We start from the raw sequence: 27,342 nt of genomic DNA, 5'->3' as shown, positions 1-27,342 counted from the left end.
GTCACTGAATCGTCTACGTAGTTTGATTGAAAGCCATCTAACCTGCAAGTAAAAAGTTACTTAATGTACAAATAGATGTTACCATAGTGACTAACCGATTGTTTTTGTTTTGACATATGGCTTGTTTTAAAGTGTTTAGGTTAAATTCAAACGGGGGCGTGTGTTTTTTCATACGTCCTCCCGTTAGCTTCTTCATCAACATCGCGAGCGGGCGATCAGCAGAGCAGAGAGAACTGGAAAGATGGCGGCCGGTTCTGGAGCTGCAAGCGGCCATGGAGCCCGCAGCTCCACCGCTGCTTTGGAAGCGTCTTTGGACCGTCGGTTTCAAGGAGTATCCAACACTATGGAGTCAATACAGGGACTTTCAACCTGGTGCATTGAAAACAAAAAGTACCACAGCCTTATCGTTCGGTACTGGATGAAGTGGCTCAAGAAATGTGAGTAGCTAGCTATAGCTAGCCCGCAATGAAGCTGACGCGTTAGCTAGCTAACTCGACCTAGCTAATCCAATGCATCTCAGCCTTGATTATAAACTTGCAAAACCTTGCTGTACCTATTATAGTTAAAACACTAAATGAAGTGAAAGACAGCCCATTATATATCCCAGTCATGTTGATTAATATCCAAGCTGAATTTTATTTTTTACTCGACTGGCTTTTTGCAAGTTGGTGTTAACATCGTTAATGATATCTATTTAGCTACGTTAGCAGCTAACCTGTTAACTTGTTATTACGCTGCTAGCTAAATGGTCACACTGTTAGCACTGTTTACACTCCGGCCTCCCGGTTCAAGGTCTGGATAGATTGGGCCTGGCCCAAGCAAGCATTTCAGCATCGCTTTCGTGAGAAATGGCAGTGCATCGCCTTGGAAAGCTAAACCTGGTCAAAACGTTTCAGTTACGACACAGCTCTAGTGTGATTAGCATGCATGGTCTGTTCTGGAGGACAATAGTCTCACTTGGAAGTTTGTGTGGTGCAGTAGTATTTCTAGAGAGCACATTGGTGAATAAGCTAAAGGGAAAAGCCACCTGAAAACAAAACTGATATACTCTTTCTATGATCTTGGATTGCTCAACTGAGCGTGAGTAATTCTTCCCAAATTAGAGCAATGTGGTCTGTAGGGAGACCCTGAGCAAAAACACAGAGAGCCAAGATTCAACGTCCCATTGCAGAAGATTGGTAGACTGACATTGGGCACTCAAAAAATCTTTGCTTGATCTTTGACAGCCACATTATCTTTACTTAACAGAGGATCCAAACTAGAGAATGGATCCATATCCCTGGTATATCGAACTGGATACTGATAAACTCTCAAGAAAGCCTCTTATTCATCAAAATTAGTTTTACTGGCCGATTAGGTTTGAACATACAAGGAATAGGACATAGTGGGTCGCTCCCGTAGGTCTAGGCCTAGTATAGGCTATAAAAATATCAAAGTAGAAATTTAGGGAATAGGACCATTGCTAATGAAGCATCTCCACAGAGTGTCTGTCACCTGATTGTCCTTTCAAACTAGTCTTGGCCCTCATTTCTAGCTCAGGGAGACTGGTTCATTCATTTACTAATCTGTCCAAAGTCATCCATATTATGCATTTCTGTTTTATGTTGGATTTTGAGTTTTACATTACTAATGACACCTATCAACAAGCACTTTGCAAGTTAGAATCACCGATATTACATTTCATAACATTAATTATCATAAATGATAACAAGGACTTTGTAGTGTTTGGTTTCTTCTTGTTAGGTACAACAGCTGGCCTGCTGTGTGTGTGATGGTGGTCAGTTGAATGTATTATTTAGAATACTAGGTAACTTACTTTCTTGACCCCATCTCCCAGCCACTGTCAACTGATTTCCTTCCTGTACCTCTGACTTGTAAGGCATTTTGAATCTGGCATGCATACTTGAAATAGTGCAAGTGTTGATAAGACTTGCATCCTCATCTGGACTTGTTTTGGACTAGCAGTTATCAAAGGTCAGAGAGTAGTTGTATTTTGCTGCATAAAGGTCTGTGATATTTGACAAAAGGCAAATTTGAAATCAAAGTAGGATTTGAGCCACTGTACAAGGTGTTTTAGTGTTGTACATGGCATTATCAGCTTCAAAGATGATGGTGTTTATCTGAAATGTTTGAGAATTTGAGGTTGTTTTCTCATTAACTTTCTTCTCCACATTATACACAACATCTGTGCAATTATCTCCTCTCCTGAGAGAAAACTAGACCTAATTGTCAGGTACTTGGAAGAGGTAACGTTATTAAGCTAGTGTAGTGGTATAACGAATGAGTTGCTCTCACTCTTTAGTTTGTGCTCTAAGACAGGGTATAATTTAGATAGATTGTGTGTAGTAATCTAAGCATTGATCATCATCTGTGCTTCCAGTTGGTTGTTCTGTGTAGCTATAGGTCAGTTTCTCTGCTGCTTTGACCACGTCCCCACTCAAATTCTCTGACATGTGACTTGTAAATGATATTTCTAATGTTTCCATTATTCTGTACACAAGTTGTTGTCGCTCTATTTTGTTTAACTATGGGCATAATTTGTCAGGAATGTGTGTGGTTTCCAACTTGCTACCAGTTCAGCTGTGTCTCTATCTGGTGGAGAAGAATGATGTAGTATAGGCAGAACTGAGAGGTTTATTTGAGATGACAGCGTATTCCAAATCTAATCACTGGTATTCATATTGTGCCTTGGCCACTCACATGTTGATGGGTTGAGGATTAATGGTATGGATGTTGCTACTGTTGAGCAAATGGTTACATTTTTTGATTAACACATTAATGGTAGTATGTTATCCAGGCACTGCCTTACCAAGTGTTATGTTGTATTATTTGCAGAACGGGAAATTAGCAGCAGTTAGAAGCCAAATGTTGTTAAATTTTGTGTTGTGTCTGATGAGTTTGCCAACTCCATTAGCCAGTAGGCATGTGTTTTTGAAAACTATGGAAGATATGTTATATTCAGACGACAGTCTTGGTAGGAACAAATTCATAGTGGCAAGCGAAATCATTTGGATTCACTTGGCACTGTGACAGGTGGAGGAAAATGTTGTTTCCCACCTGTTTTGGGAAGCAGAGCTAGTTGTTATGCAGTTTAGTTTGTGCTGGGATTGATGGCTCATGTTCGTGCAGCTAAACCCTGGAACTTGTTACTTGCTAACTCAAAGGTCATTTGTTACATGAGTTCATGACTGTTTGAAGCAAGGTTTGACAGATGCTATTGGATTGTATTTGCCTACATTTTTTGCATTATCCTATGCCCAGCTAAATTGTTGATGTTTGTAAATTATGATAAAGGCTATTCATGGCAAAAATATTTGTCTAAATTCAATATTAATATGTATGGAAAAAGTTTGTAGTTCAAAAGTCAACTGAACATTTTGTAAAAAAATATTTTTTCCATGAAAGCTAAAAGTGAATGAATCATGCAAGAAGAACTGGTAATATGCAACTTTCAGCTCCCAAAAATGTATTCAAAAATGTTGTTCCAGTCTGGCCCTAAATTAAACATTTTATACCTAAGCAAACCCACCAGAAATAACCCACATGTTATAATCCTCTCATGAGGAAAAAAACCTTTTTTATCAAATTGGGAATTTCTACGACTATGTCCTGCAAAAAACAGCATTGGGAAATAAATTGCCGTAGAACATTTATGGCAGTAAATTTTGACATGAAATTGATTTTGTGGCCAACTTTACATTAGTTTCAGAAGTTTACTCCAGATTGCCACTACTGGGAAACGTGGGAACATTTGTTGGAAAATTAATGGTTTACTCCAAACATGCCAAAGATTTGAGGCAAATTTGCAGCAAACATTGTGTTTGTGAATACACAATCAAAATAAAACGATAAATAATAATCAAAAATGATAGTTTTATAATTGAAAATATTGCTGAATGTTTCAGAAGAATAAAACCAAGACTGAGCACTTCAATATTTTGCTTTTAAAGTATGCTACACATTGGAAGTTTCACTTGATTCCAGTTTTCATATGATGAGAGAAGATATCTACCTAATCTTTGGAAGTACCTATTTATTTACCCTCACTTGCTTTAGGCTATATTGAGAGGGATCACCGTATTTTAACATACTTTGAGTCTGCATCCTAAATGCACAACAAACGTGTTTCAGTGGTAAAGATTTCTTCTCTGGTAGGACATCTTTCAAATAGCTTAAATATTTTTTTCTTCTTATAGTACATCAGAGGACATATAGCTTAGCCCTTAGTTTTCAGTAAGTCAGTAAGGGCCGATGCTAGCGACCCCTCAAGCTCAGTGTCGTAGCCTATTTGAGAAACACAGACAACACTTTCTAAATTTGGCTTTGAATAAAATATTACTCTAAATCATTCTGGCAATCATTTTGACATGACATATTCACCTTTAAAAATAATTAGGGAAAAAAAATATTTTTAGATTTTTCTAATAAAGGATGGTTTAACAGGAGGATAGTGAGTTGTCCAATAAGCCGAGGGTTTCTTGATGTTTATAAACACTGATCATACACAAATACACTAACTGTTGGATTGGTATGATGAGAAATGGATCTCAGCAAATTAGACGCCATTTTTTATACGTTTTTTGTTGACATTCATAAAATGTTGCATTTTGATCTTTATGAAATAGCCTGAACGTAGACCTGATGCAGAGTCAGTGCCGGTGGATATTTTAAATGAACTGGCTATTTGAATTGAACAACTTGTCACCCTTTTGATGTTGCCAAATGTGCTTCTAATGGCTTTTTAGAAGTTGCGCTCAGTGGCATGTGGAGTTGATTTCTTTTGGGTGCCACCTTGCTGTTCAAGTTTGTGACATATTGCAATTTCAGTTTAGGCAAGCTGGTATGCTCATTGGGTAGAAGATCTCTTCTACATCTTCTGTATTGAGATTGTTATGAGTTTGTACTACTAATATTGATTCTAATTTCAGAAATGAAACTTTGGTGTTTAGCCTCCTAACTATTTATTTTGAGATGAACAATAAAGTGTTTTTAATAGTGGATTGTGAGCTGGAAAGTGGGCAATATCTTAGTTCATATAAGCTGTGCTATTTAGATACTTTTAGGTGGGTTAGTTCAAACTCAATTTGCTCTCATTTAAATTGAGGCACTATTGTTGATAGTAACTGGTTTGGTTGGAAATTATGTTTTAATAATGGTTTTTTTTTTGTCCTGCCTTTAGCCTTCATCTTGGCTTCAACTGTTGCTTGTAGTAGCATGGCACTCCTCAGATTCTATTGTATATTCATAGAGTTACTTTCATTCCTTTTGATAAGAGATGTGGAGTCTACTCATAGATTTAGCCAGAAGCTGGAGTTTGGTTAACATAAGCAACGTTCCTTACCAGAGACTATAGAACTGCATTGCTATTGTTAAGGAAGCACTGGTCTTTCCTACCAGTGCCTGATTGGCCACAATACACTGAGCCTGTTCAACCCACAGAGATGCTAAAATCGCCATGGCTGAAAGTCAATATTGTTGCTGAACAACAGTAGGCAAAATTCAGCTCACTGGCTGTAACTTTATATATTAATGTTGCCTGGTAACATCAGGTTATTGAATGATCTATTCTAGGAAGCACTAGAAACTTGTGGATCCTTGCCAGTTTAAATTGGCTATGGTACTTCTTTTCTAAAGGGATGGCTCTGGTTTAACAGACATTTACTATATCTTGGTTAACTAAAACTTAAGTTCAATGGATATTGAAAGAAATTTCATGGTCTATGACTCAACTAACCCATACCTACAAAAGCAGACATAGTCTTCAGCTTACTATTCAGTCACTGCTGTTTCTATTCAATGACAGTTATTGAATATGTTTGAATGCCTATTTGACTTTTGAGAGTATGATCATCAGCAGCACTAATTGAAATAGCTCGCCTGAATGTCTGGGTGCAGAACTATTTCTTACTGTTGTTTGGCTGAGGATTCATTTATTCTCTTAATCTTATCTTTGTCTTTTCCTCTGCTTCTTTTCAGCGGACACCAATCACCGCTTGAATCTGTTCTACCTTGCCAATGATGTGATTCAAAACTGCAAAAGAAAAAATGCCATTGCCTTTCGTTCAACCTTTGCAGAAGTCCTTCCCGGTGCTGCCCAGCTGGTCAAGTGAGTGCTCACAGCGTCATTCATTTGCCTGTAGTATAGGGCCAACACTGATTCAGTGTGTGGCTTCTGTATGTACATGGTTATTTGTCTTTCACCTTCTGGTATTCAGAAGTAGAATCCTGTATCTGTCCTCCCTACATACTAGTACTGACATGTGTCCTGTTGTCCTGTTGCTTTGCCTTGTCAGAGATGGGAAGGTCCGTAAGTCGGTGGAGAGGATCTTTTCTATCTGGGAGGAGAGGAGCGTGTACCCGGAGGAGCTCATTTCCCAGTTAAAAGTCAACCTGAGCAAAAAGGACAGGGAGAGAGAGCGAGAGAAGGAGAGGCAGAGGGAAAAAGAAAAAGAGAAGGAGAAGGAGAAGGAAAAAGAAAAGGAGAAAGAAAAGGAGACCCCACCTGCACCAGGTCAGTTTGTCACTTTCATTTTTTTCACTCTGACTGAGGTTGTCTTCATAATCTAATCCTGAATTTAAATGAAATTTTAAGTAACTAATCATATATTACAAATTATTTCCAAATGCATCCGTCAGTGTCTGTTATCAAGTTGTTTACATTTATTCTCCAGCCCAAGCCAACCCCAAAGCTGCCCTCAAGTCCAAGATAGTGGCTGAGTTCACAGTAAGTCTTGATTATTTAGGTCCTCTCATATACCTTGTTATGTTAAATTGTTTGTCAAGTAATGCAATCAGTGATTTAATACCCTGTCTTCTTTTCTCATTCACTCTTTCTCCACCCCTCTCCTAGCCCCAGTCGTTCATAGAGCAGTTGTCGGGATACAAGCGAGCAGTTGAGGAAGAGGAGTTTCGAGAGAAGCAGCTGGCGGCTCTCAGGGTGGATGTCTGCAGCACAGAGGCTCTCAAGAGACTCAAAGGTCAGATGTCATCACAGTGTCCTCATACATCCTTAATCTATGTACTTCAGCGAAGCCCTGGACAAACCCGACACTTGGGCACCTGCTTCTTTTTGTTGCCCATGTTAATGGACTGGAGTGAACACACCACTTGCAGAGGTGTAGCGATAGTTTCAGCACGGAGTCTATTTTGTCCACATTCGGCCCAAAGTTGTGGACAGTCTACCAACAGCCTTAATAGTAATTTGTACTTGACAATCAACTTGTAGATAGTTGACATAAATTACAAATAGTTTGTTGAACATTTGTTGATAGTCAACTGAAAATACCTTAGCTGACAGTCTGTTGAAACAATTGTTGTTGACAGTCAGCTGATGGACGGTTGAATATCTTCTGAAACATTATTGAGTCAACTATCAAAATAAAGGGATGCCAAAAAAAATCCTAGACAAATACACGACTGCTTTAATGCACAAGAGAGTCTGTGAAGAAAGTAAAGAAGATGGATGATAATAGAGTTAGTCACCAAAGTGGAAAGTACAGGGAGCTGTATGACCCTCAGCAAAGACAATATTAAAACAGATAAGGCTCTGAATGCTGTTGCCTCAGTTATTGGGAGCACAGTGTAAATGTTGTATAGTTTAATTTATTGGGAAAATGGGACATTTTACCTGTGTGTAGTGCGTTTTTACTCTAATCACACCTAGAAAAACACTCCTGGGGTTTCTGACCTGCTGCAACTCGTGCACCTATGCACCACACATCCATTCTGAGTCTGGTGTGTTCTGGGGGATATGTCTTAAATATTATCTAAACTCAAAGCCTTAAAAGGGTCTTGAATACAGTTAAATGCAAGATTTTAAGTCTTAAGTTGCAGTTGTTTTCATGTTCACATTTATTTTAATTGTGAAATTGGTCTATTTCATTCTGACATTGAAAATGTTTTGAACTGAACTTGATGAAACTTGCAGACCCCTTGTGCTTATCTGTTGCCCTCTCCATCTGTCTGGTTCCTAAAACCCTATTCCTCCTATCTCCAGACAAGGCCGGAGGGAACAAGTTCGCCAAGGACTTTGAGGATGGAAGTCTGAAGCTGCAGGAGTTTGTCAGCTTCCTTGAGAAAGAGTTGAAAACGGGGCCCCCTCTGCTGGAGGCCTTGGGAAATGCAGACATTTTCTATGAGACGCAGTACAAGGAGGTCAAGATTGTGGCCAATGTGAGTGTTATGCAAAATGATTTCATTACTTTTCCTGCTCATGCTTAGAAGATTTTGTTCTTTTGTCATAATTACCAATAATGGATTTTTATTGTTAGTATATGTAAAATGTCAAGGTTTTTTGTTTCCACATTTGAAAGAATATTCATAAGTAAAATGATGACCCAAAAGTTTTATGATAAGATTGTATCCATGTTGCTGTGTAACAGCAACCACTGGTGACTTAACCCTAGAAAACAACAAAAATGTTATAATAGACATGAGTTGGATGGATCATCTTTCTCACCATCATATCGCTCATTTACTCCTGTTTCTTTTTCCCTCACTCCTGCCCACCTGCTCAGGCATACAATGCCTTTGCCAACCGTGTTGCCAGTCTTAAAAGGAAATTGGACGCCCTCAAGTCATCTCTCCCTGGACCTGAGGACTCTCCCATTCCCTCGCCCTCAGAGGATGCCCCCTCCCCCACCGGCTCTGACTCGCCCTTCCTGGGGATGGGGGCCAGCAGGGCCCAGCTGGACCCTGAACTAGATGGCAAGGCCATGGATGAAGGAGAAACAGCCAGGGACAACCGAGACCCAGAGGACATGGATATGTCTGATGATGAGGCTGACAATGCCAGAATCCTGGGTTAGTGGTTACAAAATGGTTTTAGTTGTGTTCAGTTGGATCTTGAGTTGCTTTTAGTGGCTTGCATTGGAGAGTATAGTTTTCTGTGTGTAGATCCATACTGGTTTGTCCAGCAGTGTTGGTGATTCAGAATTGAAAGTTTATCAACCTTACAATTTTTTCCCACCAGTAGATGACAAGAAAGACAAGGCGTCCCCTGCTGTTTCCAAGACAACAAAGTTGGGTGTGTTGTCAAAGCTGACACTTCCAACCACACCTACCAGAGCTTCTAAGACCAATGCCACTTCCCCGGCCACAACCACCCCAGTGACTCCCACCTCCACCACTGGTCAGAGCGCTCCAGCCACCCCTCTGGGAGTCAACCTGGCTAACGTGGACCTGGGAAAAATCAGCTCCATCCTCAGCTCAATCACATCTGCCATGAAGAATACAGGTGTGTTGGGGGGTTGAGAAGATGGTGTAATATTGGTCAGGGCTTGTAACTAACAGCACCCTGACATCCCAGGGATTTAAACGTGTTTGGGATAGTAAAGGTCCCTTTGAGACAAAAGGAAAAATACCTTAAAGATCCAGTGCAATGATTTCAGCTCGGTCAGGATAAGTTTGATTTCTAACACAATGAACATGTGTTTTTTCCAGTTTTTGATGGTTAGAAGCTTGTAGGACTGAGTGAGAGCCTAACCTTGCGTATGATTATGCCATCCACTGCATGCCAATATTTTCACAAATATCCAGTGTTGGCACCCAGCAACAATGGAATATTTGACACAATGTATAAAATGTTAATTATATGTGAATCCTTTTGCTTGTGTAAAATCTAATGATGTAAGAATACTACAAAATTGCATATAACTTAGAATGCCTCTGACTACTTGCCTGGCTTTTCCTGGACTCTTTCACTCTATTCTAGCTTGAAATAGCTTCATTTATTATAATTAAATGTCATGTTTCCTTTTTTACAAGCTATTAACAAACTCTGCATATCATACAGTTTCTAGTGATTGAGTGTTTTTCATTACAGGCCATGAATATATAACTACATTAATGAATATACAGCTACATTAACATGTTAAGTGTGAGATGGAATACTGTGCAGGCCTATTTCTAATCCTTTTATGAGTGGCTATTCTTACCAGTTGGCCTTATCCAATTGGTTCAGTTATGTGGTAGATTAGGTGCACATATCATTTACTGCACTTTAGATGACTGAAACAAGTGCTGTGGACAAATCTGGGAAATTTGTGCCACGATTTGGCACAATTCACGGTTATTTTTAGACGGTTGGAATCATGTTTGGGGATGGTAGTGGGAAAAGGTAGTTCAGAGCCCTGCTTTCTGTGTAAAGCAGAAATATGCAGGAATGGTGTATGGTGACAGGTAAGTTTTATATTGTTCAATACATTTTGAGTTATTTGTGAGGTTTGAGCTGTGGCTTTGATCCCTCCTGTCTCTGTGTCCTTGTCTGCCTCTCAGCAGCTAGCCCTTCTTCTCGGCCCTCTCCCGGAACACCCACCACCCCCTCTGGCCAATCAACAGCCTCCAAAGCTGCGCCTCCAAGCCCAGCCCTGGCCAGCATCCTGTCACGAGTTGACATCACACCTGAAGGCATACTCAATGCTCTATCTAAGACAAACACACCAGGTGAGACACACACACATATTTGTCATTGTTAATGTTTAAATAAGAAATGTAATTTGTTAAATTTCCCATTACTAATTGGCTTGTTTAACTGTCTCCTACATCATCTCTTTTTCTCTGCCCCCTTCTATTTCTCTCTTGGCCCAGGTTTGTCCTCTCTGCTGCAAAGTGTGACAAACTCCTCTGCCCCTCCCACCCGAACATCCCCAAATTCATCAGCAGCTAAGGCCCCACTCACCCCAACCACCCCCAAAACCAAACCCACCCTAGGGAACAGCCTCAAACGAGACACGCCTGGGAGAGCCAGAGATTGGGAGAAAGAGAGAGAGTTGTCCCCTCCTCCTCCGCCCCCTCCTCGTCCCTCAGCTCCCTCTGTCTCTCCCCCCAGTCTAGAATCCAAGATCAACAGTTTCTTGCAGGGAAACCCGGGGTTCAGTCTAGGTCTAGGTGATGTCAGTCCCCTAGGGGGCGACGGGGTGGATGGGACCCCAGTGAGAGACGAGGCTGCGGGCACCCCCACCCAGGACGAGATCATGGACACACCTGGGAGTGTGCCAGACTCTCTAGGGTCATCCGGAGGTCATAACCTCTCACCTACAGCCTACCGCAGTGACCCCTGGGATGCCGTCATCACCCCGACGGGAAGCAGCAACGACGGAGACTTTCTGGGCTCCTCTTCCCGGTATGGAGCTGGGAAAAAGAGTGCAGCCAAACTGAAGGACGAAGAAGCGATGAATGTGAGGAAGCAGGCTGTCGCCTCTTCCCCCCTTACTGAGATGATGAAGGGTAAGAAAGAAGGACAGAACAGCCATTTGAAGATGATGGGAAACAGTAGAGCAGTGGGAGAAAGGAGAGCGTCTGCAGGCTCTCGTAAGGCCAGCACCGGCTCAGAAGAGGGAGGTTTCAGCGGAAGGAGGGAGGACAAGGGGAAAGGCCGAGAGGGTCGGTCTCCGGGGAGGGAGGGGGAGGAGGGCCAGTACCATCGTATTGAGACGCTAGTGTCGCCCTGCACTGAAGGAGCACCCATCCAAACTCTAGGCTACTCCAACCGGCCACTCGCTGGAGAGCGCATCCAGACGGTAGAGAGCATCCGCGTGATTGGCCGAGGCTTGCGGCGAGGGGGAGGGGCCGGCAGCCGGCCAGGGGGCGCGATGTGGTATGAAGAGGAGGAATACATGGAAGCCCAGCCTCCCTCGCCCCACACCGTCCCCCCACCTCTTAACATTGGTCAGGGAGGCTCCGAGGACATGACTCCCTCCATGCCGCCGCCTCCTCCCCCACACCTCCTCCCCCCACATCTTCATCCTCCCCCTCCTCCCCCTCCATCCCATCCTCACGCACATCCTCCTCCCCAAGCTCAGTTCCAGATGCCCTACCATGCGGAAAACCTCCAGACCCCTCCTCCATCACATCTCCACCAGCACCCTCCTCCTCCCTCCCCTTTCTTCAGCGCTCCGCCAATCCCTCGCCCCCCTCCCCCTCCCATACCGCAGCGCCCTACCCCTCCACCTAACTTCCCCGGTGTGCCCTCTGCAGTCATGGTCGGGGGAGTGTTGGTGCCTGTTGACCGTCCCCTACCCCTCCCTCACCCAGTCAGACCCGACGGAGCAGACCGAGGGGGAGTCGGAATGGGACCCAGAGGGGGCAAAGCAGCCCCTCTTCCCCTCATGTCATCCTTACTCGGCGAGCCCCCTAAGCTGCCCCGCCCTGGCACAGTTAAAGAGCCTTTTGTCCCCCGTCACGCACCCCCTCTGCACCGCCCAGGTACCCCTGGTGCTCCTCCTCCCTTACTAGGCAGAGTGAAGGAGCCTCTGAGCCTGCCTCCTCCATCCCCCTCTCACACTCCCCCATCCTCCTCCACCTCTCCCTCTACTCCTTCTTCTCCTGCGGTCGACAGCGCCCCTCCTCGCCTGTCTGCCCCTAATCAGTCCCCCGCCCCTCCTCTCCAGAAGCCCCCGGCTAGTCCCCCAGCTCAGCCCCGCAACCAAATCCCTAACCCCCACTGTCCCTCAACCCCTGTCCCCCTGCTGCACTTGCCTAGCCCTCGGCCCCCTATCCTCTCGGTCCCGATCCCACAGAGACCTCTGCTGCGAGGCCGAGCCCCCACTCCTCACCTCAACCAAGACCTCTCCATAGGGGGGTTTCGTGGTGGCAAGCGTCCCGGTCCTCCATTCACAGGTGGTCCCTTCCATGCGCCTAAGAGACCCTTCCTACCCCCACGCTACTGAAGTGGTCGTCTCTGACATGCTGAATGAGAAGTGCAAGCCACACATCTAGCTAAACCCAACACTGAGAGTGTGTTAGCCCTGCTGGTATGAGCCCAGTTATCTTCACTATGTTAATCTAGCTTGAATTTAAAACTATCTCACGTTTTTGTGTAAATAGCTGATTAAAATATTCATGCAAACTAGGTAGACAGCCAGTCATCTTACACTGTACAGTGCAGCTTATCAGTTATGTAGTGCAGAGTGTTGTGTAACCAACCCTAAATCTACTCCTTTCTTCCATCCCTTCACACACAGGAGATAAAGGTTTCGGTGGGTCTTCCAAGAGTGTCATAGCCTAGGAGGAAAACACAGAAATAGTTCAGGCAGAAAAGAAACTACAGGTGGTCATTCTATTTAAACCCTTTTCAGTTTGCCTTCCACGTGATTGCTGTGAAACATTTCCTGAGAGGGAGAGAGAGAGAGAGAGAGAGAAAGGTGTGGGTCCGATGGGATAGAGGGGAAAGAAACGTATATACTGTTGATTGAAGAGATGATGAAACTGGTCTAATTCCAAAGTAATCTCTTCTTCCCTGAGTGTATGGGTGTGTGCTGTGTGCCCTGAAATACTATTTCTTTTGTAGTGGATATGGACTAGCAAAAGACAGGCTCATTTTAAGTGATGAGATTTCTTTTGCAGCAGATTTTGAGGTTAACCCCATTCCTATCTCCAAAGTATATCCTCTTGTAAATAATTTTCCTCTCTTTCTAGAAATCTCCACCCTTACATCCCTCCCATTGTATATTTCTAAGCTTGTAAATGTAAAGACTGAAGGAGTTGATACAACTATTTCTCTTCAAGCTCTTGTTTTGTGAATGAGGACAATGATCATCACTCACCCCACCCCGTCTTTATTGTGATTGAGGCCTTGGATAAGGTTTAGTCCCAGAAGAATTTCTCTGCAGTAACTATCGCACCGGTCTGTCCTCCTCTTGAAACTACAAGACAGAGGAGGAGAATGAAGATAATTATGTGTTGTAGTCTCCAACACAACAAATGTGTCTGTATGTGCGCGCCTAAACTTAGATTGAGTCATGAAGATACTCAGTAGTTTATGGCGGGGGGGTCATTTCAGTTTGAACCGCACTCTTGCTAGGCTTCTACATGTACTGACTTGAATAAAATCCAGAGTTTCAACTCAACTGGGGGGGGAGGTACTTTATTTGGTCACAGATTATCCCTTAAATTGCGCTGTTCAGTTTATTTGCGCTGTTCAATTTATTTTCTTCCTGTTTTCAGAGAAATTGTTGTTCTTTTTTTTTTCTACACAGCTGCTGTCATTTTTCATTAATGCATTACACCTTTTTGTTTTAACTTTTTTTTTTTGCGCTGCATTTTATACCAGATAGAATTATTGGTCATTTTCCATGTGTAGTTTCACCCGATCAGATGCTTTCGGGGGACAAAGAGGTGTGAGCTACATAGGATTGTTTTGAGAATAGGTCATTTAAATACTCCCAATTTTCCCTCCCTCTTTCCCTTTTTTTTCATTATAATTTCTTTGCTCATTTCATGCTTTTGCCCCCGAGCCCCTGTGCTTTCCTTGTGCCCCACATGGCTCTGTCCAGAAACACTTCAGGCTTCACCTCTCAGCACTTGTGAAAAACTGCTAAGATAAGTTGAAGCACAATGGTAATAATCCTCCCCCCTTCTGCAGGAATTGTTGCCATAATACGTCTATCTGTCCAAACCTTTGCAATGTCCTCAAATGACGAGAGGTACAGGTTGGGTGTCGCTGGTCAGAGCCTCCAGTCTCCTGTCTTTCACCATGATATCTGTGTCTTCTTCTGTATTCGCCAGTTCTTTACAAGTTGAGTTGAAAATGCCATTCATCAAGAGGTATTGAGTATTTGGAAACATTCCTATGTGAAGTTTGTGAACAGATGCTTACATTGTAAAAATGTAACAACAAATAAGAGCAAACAAATTTCTCACCTTAATGTTGGCATGGCATCAGAATTCTGTTTTTCTGAATATTTTATACAAATCTGCTACCGCTTTCTGTAAAAATATGCATCTATAATTTTAGTTTATCTGCAGTCAAACGTAGGAACAGCTAATGATCAACCCAAATCAGTTTGATATGTTCACATTGCACAGAAAAAAAGCTAGACTAATTGTTGTAGACTTCTCCATGAGACTTGTCAGCTGCCCAGTCAAAGATAGATTCCTTTGAGGTGTTTCTGTAAATAATCTGTTACTTGTACTCTTGAGCTCAAGAGAAGTTTGTTTGACAACTTGAGTTTGAAAATGCTGAAGATGTGAGAAAGCTGATGGCGTGTGTAAATTATTTTCATAAGTTGCATTGCTATTACTGCTATCCTCATCAATGATGCTATATTACTGGTCTTTGAGTGTCCAATCCTTTCAGGTGTGATCTCTCTGTAAGCTCAGCACACATTCTGCAGTTTATTTTTTGTCACAATATGCATACTTAAAGGAGAGGATACATCAGTCTTTTGGGGAGTCTTCCTACTTCATGAATGTCTTTGTTTTTTTTATTTTATTTTATTTTTTACATATGAAGCATACCACATTATCACAAGGTAGACAATTTTTTATAGTCTACTAATTCTCCTGCTTTGATGGTTCCACTCTTCATAACCAAGTTGAAGTTTCATTATTGGTAAAATGCTCAAAGTTATGGATTCACTGGTCTGTGGACTTACTTGCAGCCAGTTACTGCACAGATATACATAATATATAATAAGTTATTGTGTTTATAGCTGCACCATTGACTGTAAGCAGCGGGTGCTTTGTCTGAATTTAACAAGGGAGGTAAACTGCAGTTTTCTACAACTTTTTTCCCCTAAAAAGGCCACAACTTAGGGGTGATTTCTGTTCTTGTTTTTGTTTGCCAAACACTTGCACACTATCGCACACTGTTGTGGCAATACCACATTATAGAGATGTAATTTCATAGATTGCCAACACGAGTAATTTTGGATTTACATATCCAGGTATTTTGTCTGATACATGGACTACGTTGCAGAATTAATTTCATACATCTCAACCTAGATACTGGTTCATGGAGCTAGTAGCATTGGTGCAGCTATAACATCAGTTCCTACATTAAGGGAATAACAGCACTATTATGTGCACCCCATTATTAGGAGTAAATAATAATCCCAATTTTTTACTATTGTGATTAACAATTATTATGATTTAAAGAACAAAGTTATTTTACTGCACTCATGGTATGTTGCATCCACATCTTGACTTCTTTCAACTACAGTTGACAATGAGATGAGATGTTTAAATATTGCCTATATACCAGTATTCCGCCACTAATTGTGGAAACTAAAATTATGATATACTATTAATTGTGCAGCCCCGCTGTTAGCTCCTTAGTGCTGAATACATATCCTTAAGCAGAGGATAATCTAAGTCTAAACTAGCCTGTTATCCCTTTTAGTAGTATGTGAGAAGAGGCTAACAAGACCTCTTGCTTGCAAACAGGTAGTTGGTTTATGTGCCAAGCCTCAAACCACTACATCCCATATAATTGTGTGTGCTTCCCACCACATTTCAACATGGATTAGAAACATTTGGAGAAGTGTGTGAGCAAATACTGGAGACAAGCCCATGTTTTAAAATCCACATAGGGTGATAGTTGACGAGTGATTACTTACAGCACAATGGGAAATGGTCCAGATGCTGTAAATTAGTATTAGAGTAAATTCATGTCACTAATTGGCCAGTGAGATGAACCCCTCCTTAAATGAATTATCAGCTGTATGAATGCACAAGTATCCATGTAGTTAGTTGCTTAAGAAACAAAGTTATTTTAATTCTGATTACACTGATTTTCTCCTTAAACTATTTTAAGATACAGTTGGATGGCCCCTGCTCCTTTTGATAGTGTTGCAGCGCCCCCAAGTGGCCGTTCAGCGGTACTTCAGCTCTTAACGTCCTTCATATCCAGTACGTTCATACACTACTGTTGATTCTTCTGAAAAGGACAAAAAAAACAAACATCACATCCCTGTTAGAATTGACTAAGATGTTTATTAAGATAGTAAATGTATACCCCGGCTGAATTATCCACTCCATAATGCACCAGCCGACTTCAAAGTTTCTTCTTACTCCTTGAAAATAGTATTGAATGGTGACTGTAGTCCAAAAATGTTACATATCATAGAATTTTACATCTCGCGGCTTTCTTGTTTTAATTCCGTGAATATATGCTGTAAATAATGTCAGGTAGTTGTAACAGTGTAGTTGACAGTTTTTCGTAAATGGCAACATTTTCAGTGTATCCAATTCGATTTTGTCTATTGACTTCTTGCTTGAATAAAAAACACTAGACTACTTATTGGATGCCTCGGGCACCAAAGCAATAGACTTAAAATGCAGCTGTATGCTGTAGACTGCTATCGTGCCTTATTGCGCAGTTTGCTATAATGGAGCACGCCGAGTCTATTCTAATCTGCCTTGTTGCCTGTCGTGATGCAGCACGTCTGTGGCTTGCTGTATTAAAATCTATTGGGTTGCTCTCCAGTGGATCACTTACTGTAGGCGCAGCACAGTTTCGGTGATCTGGTTTGATTTTGTTTTCTGCTTCACCTCTCTCCAGCTCCCATATGTGCCATTTCGTTAATAATTTAGCATGTTATGTTCCAGTCTAAAATGCCTCGACCTTTCATGCTTGGTGGTTGCTCTTTATACCGGGGCATTACCCTTTAAATGTCTGGGATGTCCCTATCCGTATGAGCTGCTCCTTCAGTGGACGCGCGCCCAGTGTAGATGCAGCCGGAACGTGCACGCATTCTGAGCGTCACAAGTTTCCGCCCCTTTTCCACTTTGGCCAATCAACGTCACCGTTGTTTTAATCCTCTCTTCCGGTGTTATGGCCGCATGCAGTCAAGGGGACAGTGATGTAGAATATTATGGTAGTGTGTGTGTAAACGGGTGTGTTTAGGATGGTGGTGACACTGCTGTTACGGTTAGGGATCTGTCGGTCTTCAGCTCGCGCAGCACTTCGCTCGCACAGGCGCTACAGCAAGGTGTGCATATAACACTAGCACTGTACTGGACTGTGCAACAGCTAACGTTAGCCACCAGGACAGGGAGTGATCTAGCTCAGTGTTTTGGGCAGTTGTGTTTTTGTAAGAGGTTGAAGTGGAAATTAAGCTAAGCTGTGTTCTGACAACCTAACCACCAGTCAGTAGAGCTTAAAGTAAACTATTGTATTCTCTGATTTAAATGCTTCTGCTATTTTCAATCCTGTTGGCTATGGTTTATTGATACTTTGGGATAGACATCAGTATGTTTGGGATGCAAAATGTCCTGATGCAGAGTATTTATTTGATATGTTTGAGATGGATCCAACCAGATCATCCACTCCCCTTACCCCCCCCCCCCCCCCCCCCCCGCTGTTGGCCACAGTTTGCCTATCTTTTTACATTCTGTATAAAGTTGAATAAGTACAAACAAATCTCATATTGTTATTGTGATGATCATCTGTCTCACTCACTTTCACCTGCTTTTCTGCTGCTAATACACCCTCTTCCCTCTCTTCTCTCTTGGCCGTCCAACCAACCTCCTGCCTCCTGTTTCATATTCATTTCCATCACCCTTACGTCCGTCTTTCCTCTTCTCTCCAGCTGCAGGTGTCCCCTGCTCTGTCTGAGCGACTGCGGGTCTTTGAGTCTCTCAGGGAAAAGCAAGGCGATAGGAACAGAGTTGAAGCCACAGGAAAGTCCCTCAGTATTCGATTGGCTGATGGCAGGACAGTAGAGGGGAAGGCTGGTGTAACCACGCCCCTCCTTATTGCTCAAAGTGCACGGTAAAATGGGATTGAATTGTCTTTTTTTTTATACATCCAGAATACCTTCTTCTCTTATGTTTTTTATAACTCCAGTGATATAACACAGTTGTTACTGCATCTCCCCATGCAGTGTGAAAGGAGCGCTGGTGAGCAAGGTGGATGGGGAGCTGTGGGAGCTCCGACGGCCCCTAGAGGCAGACTGCGAACTACAGCTTCTGGGGTTCAACACAGTGGAGGGCAAACAGGTAATCACACCTTTCTCTCAAACTCATTTGGGTTCCTCCAAGTTGTGTGAAATGTACCACAGTCGTTTAAGCGTTCTTTTTGTCATTACTTCTATATTTGTATGCCTCATCTACTTTGTACCACCCCCCTTTTCATAGGCAGCATGGAGGACAGGAGCGTGTGTCCTGGGTGGGGTGCTGGAGGGGGTGTTTGGTGCCGAGCTGTGCAGGGAAGGAGTGTCAGAGTCCGGGCTTTACTGTGACCATCTGCTGGAGAATAGGTGAGACACTCCTGTGACCATTTCTGCTGAAGGACCACGGGTTATCTGGTTTGAATAAATTACAGTAGGCATTTTAACACGGGTGAGATGTTAAGGAGTATCATCTCAGGTTGTTGTCATCTTATGTATCTCAGGGAATCCAATTTGCCTGGATAAATCTTCACTGAACTATTGATGTGCCACAGTGATCAATATTGTGATCGTACTCATGAAATCCCAGTTTGCTTTCATCACTGAAAGGGTTTCCCCGAAGTGAAAGCTTTGAACTTTTATCAGTGGTTGGAAGTTCTTAGCAATGAAAATATATTATCCTGGACTAGTGGTTGGAAAAACCTCCCTGTAATTAGAATATCCTGTTTGAACCCTGCAGCAGTCATTGTTGTGTCCATCAACAGCCATGTGGCCTGTCAAAGTGTCCTTGAGCAAGGCACTAAAGCCCTGCTCTACTTACTTTACTTTATTTGTTTATTTGATACGGACACACAATATAACATATTGCACCAGAGTATAGCCAGAGCCTAATTTGCATTTGTAGTCCCTGGGCAGGAGCCATTAGCACATTAAAATACAGTAATACAAAGCACAATAAATTAATACTATACAATAAATCCTAATACACTATTTAACCTGAAATATGCAAAAGTCTTCTTATTAATACACTGTAATATGCAAAAATAACAGTCAGCGCAGTATAAAATAGTAATGCTTGCTCACTAATATAAGTTGTTCTGGAAGAGCGTCAGCTAAATGCCTAAAATAAACTGCAAAGATCATTTTTGTATAACCACACTTTAACCCAGAATGAAATCCCTCTTCACATTAGAAATGAAGCATCTCCTATAATTATCAAGCTTGTATAGGTGTTTCCTACTATAGTATTAGGTGTGTAACAACACAGTACTACTTTAGAGGAGCCTATACCATCGCAGACTAACTAATACCACCTTTCCTTTTATATACTTCCTTATTATATCTCCCTGTAATCCTTTCTGCTTTTTGTTTCACTATTTCTTTCTTCTATTTTTTCTGTTCTCTCTGGACTCATATTGCATCCCAACCTTGGCCACTTCCTCTTCCCTTTCTTGTCCCATTCAAGGCAGGAACTCTCTGTAAATGAGTAATTTTCCGGAGTTGGGTCGAATATTTTGGTATTTGTCACATGTTGATATTTTAAACATTTTCTTCTATAAATACATAACCTGAAACCGAAAAATAGATCAACAAAAGTGGGTAAATGAAAAGAATACACCAGACAAAATATCCCTAACATTTGCTCCAGATTTGAAGGCTATGAATAGCTCGCCATCTCTTCCCTACTTTCTTTGTTGAATAGTTCAACAACAGTGACCAGCCATTAGTCTAGAAAGGAAGGAAAGAAGTGTGCATTTTTTGTGTGTGTGTAGGCCCACATCTTATAATATTATTGTATTATCCTCAATATGTTTGATTGGGGTTATTATTTATTGTATAATCCTCAGGAGTGTCCATTTATCTTATTATCTATGTCCTATTCTCTGCTGCTATGTTTTAACTGGATCTATCCCCGCTCACAGTGGCCTGTCTCTGAGTGATGTGGAGGAGAGGTGTAAGGAGGCTGCAGCCCTCAGACTTCCTCTGTCCAGACTGGAGCTGAATGCAGAAGAGGTTCGAGAGCTGTTCCAGGTCAGCATTCACGGGGGTTTGTTTTTGTCTGCCATCGGCCACAGGCGGTCTCTGTTATAAAACACATGCAGAATCCAAAAACGACTCTATTCTTAAGATATAGTTTGCCGAAAAGAGGATGTTGAATAGGCTGTTGGTGTTTTGTGGTCACCTCTGCCCTATATGCTTTTCACCCTTCTTCTATCGCTCTGGGCCTTTCATTAGTTTAGCTATAAATTTTCATGCAGGGCCAGTGAATTTCCTCTACCCATACAGTATATAATAGCCTTTGGAAGTCACATTCAAAACATGAACTGAAAGAACAACATAGTATAACAATAAAAAAAGAAAGGCATTGTGTTCTATGGACCCACATTATTGCAGGCCGTCATTCAGCCATGTTGGCTTGCACTGTACTTGTAGTGGCTTGTGTAATTGGGTGTTTATATATGTTGCCTTTGATAATTGCCAGTGGCAGTGATGTTACTCACCATGTAGGAATGCCTCCTGTTTAAGGTGTGCCGGTGATACTGTCTAATGCTCCAGTGTTTGCTTATCAGGGTCAGACCATGTCCTATTGTGCTGTTGCCCAAATTGAATTGTGACAGATATAAATTTTCTGTGTGTTTTGTGGGTGTTCTTTTTATAGAACAGTAAGCTGAGACTGCAGCTTGTTGAAGAGCAGATGAATGGTCCCACTGCCACAGTGTACAGGCATGTATAAATACACTGTACACACACAAACACACACACACACACTGTACACACACACCTGATGTTGACTTGCCCACCTGTTTCTTCTAAACTCTCACAGGCCGAATAAACCTGCCTCCTCTTTTCTGTGTGTCTCAGGTGTGGAGACAGCATAGCGGTCTGCAGCGGCCCGCTTCTCCCGCACACCGGCCTCCTCAAGGTCTTCAAGATGCTCCAGGTGTGTGTGTGTGTGTGTGTGTGTGTGTGTGTAATTGTCTTCTCTGCTTGTGTTTGTAAGTTCTGTTTGTGTTCTCTCCTCATGCTTCTTTCTATTTTCATTGCACAGCTGACTCCAAATGAGATTATTTCCTTAACTTGGTGCAGTAGCTATTTGATCAAATTGTGGCTGCTGGATTGATTGCCGCCGGCTTGAAAGCCAAGTAAAGTTACATCTGTTTTAGTTCTACAATTTTTTTTCGCTGCTTTGATTTGGCCAAAATTAGGTTCAAACAATGCCATAAAGAAATAATGCCACACCCATGATAAATGATAAGATGCCAGGCTTCCTTCTTTCTTCTTTTATTTGGATCTCTTTTAGCCCACGGGCTAATCTTCCATCAAACATTAAAAACAGAACATAATACTCAATCATAAAAAAAAAACAAGACAAGAAAAGAGAAAAAAACCAGAAAAAACATTCAAAAAGACATTTCTGATCTAAACATTTCTTTTCTAACCGCTTGTCTACTCGATAAAAACAGTTTCATTCTGATTTGGCGCTGTCTGTTATGGGACCACATGCTGGGTTAGTGGAATTTTCCCCATGCTGATTGATCCAGGCAGAGGTTGGAGTTTCCATACTGGATTGTCACTGGGCAGACTGGGATTCCATGGCAGCCAGGCTGGAAATATCAGCAGCAGGATGTTGTGTTTGTCAGAGGCCAGTTTCCTGTTCTAGGCTCTTACAAACACTGCCGTCCGTCAGGCCGCCGTCGCTCTCATCGGTTCACCCTTCCTCTCCTGGCTCATCCCCCATTCATTCTCCCTTTCTCTTTTCCCATCTCTGACTCCCCTCTTCTATTTTGTTCACTCCTTTCTGACGTTACTTTCTCTCTACCACTCTCTCTCTCTGCCCCCTCTCTCCCAGGTGTCCCCCGTGGCACTGGCCAATCAGGCGGAGTCCTCAGGCGTGATGCGTCTGTTAGGCGTGGCCTTTCCAGGGGAGAAGGACAGGGAGGAGTGGGAGAGGGAGCAGGAGGAGGCGCGGAAGAGGGACCACAGACGCATTGGTAAGGTAAGATGAAACGCAAAAATAAGAGAGGTATACAAAATGGTATCAATTAAAAGGAAGAAGTGAAAAGCAGAGGGTGAAAGGTCAAAGTTTTGCCATGTTTCCCTGTTTTTGCTCAGGACCAGGAGCTGTTCTTCTTCAATGACGTCAGTCCAGGCAGCTGCTTCTTCCTGCCTAAAGGAGCCCACATCTACAACACACTCACCGACTTCATAAAGGTGCACACACACACACATTTCTGCACTCAGTCGCTCTCTCACACACACATACATTAACATGACACAAAGAGTCTTATGCGGAGTGTATCCCGCGGATAGTTATGTTCAAATCAGCAGTCAGGATATTACTCCAATTAGCCTTCACTGTCTGACCTTCATCCTGCACTCGGTGTCACCCATCACACACACCCCCCCCTTCCTTCCTTCCTGACCTCCCCTAGAGTGAATACCGAAGGCGAGGCTTCACCGAGGTCGTGACCCCAACTCTGTATAGCACTGCATTATGGGAGCGCTCGGGCCACTGGGAACACTACAGTGAGAACATGTTTACTGTGACGTCCGAGGGCTCTCAGACCTACGCTCTCAAACCCATGAACTGCCCCGCACACTGGTGAGCGCCTGCACACACATGCACTCTTGCGCTCTTGTGTCCTTCCGTGGACTCACCTCTCCTTGACTTTCCTCTCCTGTGTTTTAGCCTCATGTTTGAGCAGCGCGTGCGGTCGTGGCGGGAGCTTCCTCTGCGATGGGCCGACTTCGGGGCGCTGCATCGCAACGAGCTCTCCGGAGCTCTGGGTGGCCTCACCCGGGTCCGCAGATTCTGCCAGGACGATGCTCACATCTTCTGCACGCCTGAGCAGGTACACATATATACATACAAACAGACAGACATTTGTATCATACCACGTTTTGATTTTCTAGACCGCTGCGTACTTCTCAACATGCGTTAACTGGAACAGAAACTGTAAATGGAGCACGTACAGAACCATATTACACTGATTAGAAAGGCTACAACGATGACTCACTCAGACATTCCAAAAGGCTCCAGCCTGGACTGAATGAAGATCTTTGTCCTGTCCAAACGTTACACCTCTATACGTGCATCTCTGTAGCTGTAAATGTAATCCTAAACCCCTACATATTGCCCTGGAAACTCCCCAGGACACTGATTGTGTTCCTCCATCCTCCTATTAGCGTCCCATTGATTCACAGAGAGAGGAGTCACATGTTTAGAGTTCATTATGTTTACCTCTGAAATACTAATTCAATCTCTGCAGCGCTCAGGACTTGATGACTTTCCCAAACAGTTTGGAGTTTAACCCTCTCAACTCTTGTGCCTTGGTTTCTGTGTTCAACCAATATTTCTGTAATTATTTCCTCTTGTTCTTGCCCTCCACTTTTTTCTATTCGTACTCTCCAGCTGGAAGAAGAGATTGTGGCTTGTTTGGACTTTGTGAGGACTGTGTATCAAGTGTTTGGGTTCTCCTTTCACTGCCTCCTCTCTACACGTCCGACACCATGCCTAGGGGAGCCTGAACTGTGGGACACTGCTGAACAGGTAAACACACACACATACTAAACACACACACACCCTTTACTATCATCTTTTGTAATGCACAATGTCTGCTAAAGGGCCAAAAGGCTACACAGATAGTCACAGCTGTGCAAATTTGTATATACTGTAAGCCGGGCCCAGTAAATCACACCTACAGGAAAAATGCTCTCTAAACATAATGACATGGTAACGACATCCACTTATCCAATCAGGTTGTGTGTGTGGTATTTCTCTAATACAGATCTACTCTATAGGGCTGCTGGCATGATGTATATCTTTAATTCCCCATGGATGTCTTTTAAATAGGCCATGGGGCAATTTAAGCTGATTCAATTAAGTGCAATTGAACATTATGGTTCTAAGCTCCCTCACACACACACACACACACACACACACACACACACACACACACGCACACACACACACACAGGGAAAATGAAGTGATGTACATTATGTGCATGAAACCTTGCACAACCCCCACTAGCTAGCTAGCTCTCTCTCTCTCTCTCTCTCTCTCTCTCTGTCTCACTCTCTCTCTCTCTCTCTCTCTCTCTCTCTCTCTCTCTCTCTCTCTCTCTCTCTCTGTGAGCAGCAGTTGGAGAGGAGTCTGCAGCAGTTTGGTGAGCGCTGGGAGCTGAACCCAGGAGACGGAGCCTTCTACGGGCCAAAGGTCAGTGGGAGGGGCTACATGCAGTTAATGAATCTGATATCCAAACACAAGTTCAGATATTGCAGATCACAGTATCTGCTATCAGCTTAGAACCCCAAATCATCCTGGACCCTGTCTGCTCATATTATTCTTTTTTTTTCTTCTGAAAAAGCACTTCCTCAAACGCATTTTATGCTGATAATTTAAAAAAGTGGCTTGCACAACGGGCACTCTGTTTCCATAACGACCAGCAGCCACTATCAGCCTGTCTTTCATGTCAAAAAGACAGTTTGAAAAAAGCTTAACAGTGTGAACATGGCCTTACAGTGACATCACAGATTACAGGGTGAAACAGACTTCTCTCTTTTGCTCCTGGCTCTGGGAGACAGGTGTGAATGTTTAATGGTACAATCCGCACTGTGTTTGGCCACAGGAAAAGCATTCAAAGCAGAAATTTGACGGTTATCACCTTTTAAGGCAATTTCTTTGAGGCGATCTCGTGTTCCCACTACTAGTGAGAGAAGTCATTAAGCATCAAGAGGTCAGTCAAGAAGTCAGCCTCAGGCAGAGGCTGCATGAGCCAGTTCATGGAGGCACAGAGAGTCGAGGTAGGTCAAGTCAGGGTGGGGTTAGACACACATGCACACTTTCCATGACACAAACCAACATTCCTCAAAGCCATCTAGCTAGGGTGTGTTAGCCACAATTAGCTAGATTAGCTACTCTTGGCAACCCATTGAAAACCATTTCTGCCCACAAAAATGCAGTTTGTCCCCAGCAGCTCCCTCAGCACCAAAGCTCTCCAACTGAGCCTCTTATGTCACTGTGAAGATCTTGGCTGTAATAGAGAAGTGAGGCCTGATCCTAAGAGACTCCCACATGTCTCCTCCTAGATTGACATTCAGATCAAAGATGCCATTGGCCGACAACACCAGTGTGCCACAATCCAGTTGGACTTCCAGCTGCCAATCAGATTTGATCTTCAGTATGTTGGGTGAGTCGGTCACAAAATGATGATTGGTGCATCGGGCCTCCTGTCCTTTTTCAATTCCTACATATATAGTGATTTAAACCTACACACTAACACATGCAGCACAAGCTCTGCTTGTTTATTGGATAAACCCATGTGTTTCTTGTTTTACATTCCTGTAATTGCTCTGGGACTAAGGTTGGATAGCACAAGGCCAACCACATATTGACCTAACTTGATCATGAAAGATTAGTCCTTGCTTTATTGAATTTATGACTTCAGGCCAGCATACTTTCTGCCTTAAACCTCTGTTCCCTCTTGCTAGTCTGCCCCTCTTCTCTTATGGTCTCCTTGTTTCACAGTTGTTGTTTTTTTTACAACTCTATTCTTACCCCTCTTTTTTGGCCCTTGTCTCAGGCCGGATGGACAGGCTCACAGGCCAGTGATGGTCCACAGAGCGGTGCTGGGATCACTGGAGAGAATGATCGCTATATTGGCTGAAAACTTTGGAGGGAAATGGTGAGAAGACAGTTTGATATAATAATAACCCTGAGTCAGATGCAGATTCCCAGACCGTCATAAATGATGATGCTACAGCTGTATTTTAACCCATCCCGTCTCTCTCTACCTCACCCAGGCCCCTGTGGTTGTCCCCAGCCCAGGTCATGGTTGTCCCTGTGGGGGGCGACAGTGAGTCATATGCCAAGCAGGTCAGTCCTGAATGAGGATTACTGTGTAGTGCGTTAGCGGACCAAGTGTACACCACATTTTCTCTCTCTGACGCCTTAAACCATCGTGATTGATTGCCCATTAATGTGAGAGAGAGCGCTCACAGATATGATCTTATGTGAAATACCTCTCTGTTTTGATAAGGTGGTTCAGCAGTTCCGTGAAGCTGGCTTCATGGCTGATTTGAGCGAAGATCAGGGAGCGACCTTAAATAAGAAGATTCGCTCAGCCCAGCTGGCCCAGTACAACTACATATTTGGTAAAAATGAATAATAGGATGAAAACTGTAGCTACACTTAATGTAATAGGCCTGTTACCATTGCTTTTGTAATTTACTACACAAACTCAAACTCCCCATTCATTGCTGTTTATTTTAAAGTACTTGGATTATGAATCATGTTATTTTTGTGTGCGTTTCTAGTGTTGGGGGAGAAGGAGTGTGTGAGTGGAACAGTGAGTGTGAGGAGCAGAGGAGGAAAGCAGTTGGGGAGGAGGCCGGTAGAGGAAGTCCTGACATCGCTCACACAGCTACGAGACTCGAGGAGCAACGAAGACGAGTTCTGAGGAGAAGTCCCAGAGATGATGAGTCACAGATGTAAATGTTTGTTTTACGTGTTCATGCTGTTGGATATGTCGAAGAATTGGTTGCTGGAAATTTGTAATAAAAGTATATGTAAAATGCTTCACTGCTTATTGATATAATTGCAAATGTATCCATCTGTTAGTCCTAAAAAGGTACAGCACTGAAGAGATTTAAGGCTATTTTAAGGCCGCTATCAGTCTAATATCAGCATTACTCACAGTTGTAATTTGTTAGCAAAAAGCCATTTAATCT

The 27,342-nt window shown here is 42.9% G+C and overlaps 2 protein-coding genes across 7 annotated transcripts; both read left to right on the top strand.

Moving 5' to 3' along the window:
• The first annotated feature begins 239 nt into the window (after positions 1 to 239).
• Positions 240 to 18,414, top strand: rprd2b (regulation of nuclear pre-mRNA domain containing 2b). 6 transcript variants are annotated; one of them, XR_013506890.1, is made up of 11 exons: positions 240 to 437; positions 5,977 to 6,106; positions 6,294 to 6,511; positions 6,672 to 6,724; positions 6,851 to 6,977; positions 7,997 to 8,172; positions 8,517 to 8,802; positions 8,972 to 9,235; positions 10,276 to 10,443; positions 10,588 to 13,048; positions 18,312 to 18,414. XR_013506890.1 is itself a non-coding variant. In XM_071895731.2 (10 exons), the coding sequence occupies exons 1-10, from the start codon at positions 242 to 244 to the stop codon at positions 12,666 to 12,668; spliced, it is 3,693 nt and encodes a 1,230-aa protein (XP_071751832.1). In that variant the 5' UTR covers positions 240 to 241; the 3' UTR covers positions 12,669 to 15,054. The 6 variants fall into 6 exon arrangements, 4 of the variants coding, with proteins under 4 accessions (XP_071751832.1, XP_071751831.1, XP_071751830.1 ...); XR_013506891.1 differs by having other exon boundaries at positions 10,588 to 12,752; positions 18,312 to 18,407; XM_071895731.2 differs by lacking the exon at positions 18,312 to 18,414 and having other exon boundaries at positions 8,975 to 9,235; positions 10,279 to 10,443; positions 10,588 to 15,054.
• Positions 17,560 to 27,183, top strand: tars2 (threonyl-tRNA synthetase 2, mitochondrial). Its single transcript, XM_071895732.2, has 18 exons — positions 17,560 to 17,711; positions 18,312 to 18,493; positions 18,606 to 18,720; positions 18,859 to 18,980; positions 20,534 to 20,642; positions 21,271 to 21,335; positions 21,474 to 21,552; positions 22,462 to 22,608; positions 22,725 to 22,823; positions 23,045 to 23,214; positions 23,302 to 23,464; positions 24,025 to 24,162; positions 24,752 to 24,829; positions 25,702 to 25,802; positions 26,196 to 26,297; positions 26,416 to 26,488; positions 26,652 to 26,766; positions 26,929 to 27,183. The coding sequence occupies exons 1-18, from the start codon at positions 17,628 to 17,630 to the stop codon at positions 27,069 to 27,071; spliced, it is 2,085 nt and encodes a 694-aa protein (XP_071751833.1). The 5' UTR covers positions 17,560 to 17,627; the 3' UTR covers positions 27,072 to 27,183.
• The last annotated feature ends 159 nt before the right edge of the window (positions 27,184 to 27,342 follow it).

This window comes from Centroberyx gerrardi, chromosome 12, assembly GCF_048128805.1.
Source record: "Centroberyx gerrardi isolate f3 chromosome 12, fCenGer3.hap1.cur.20231027, whole genome shotgun sequence".
NCBI lineage: Eukaryota > Metazoa > Chordata > Actinopteri > Beryciformes > Berycidae > Centroberyx > Centroberyx gerrardi.
Note: the sequence above shows the minus strand (reverse complement) of the source record. Positions and strands in the feature narration are given on the sequence as shown.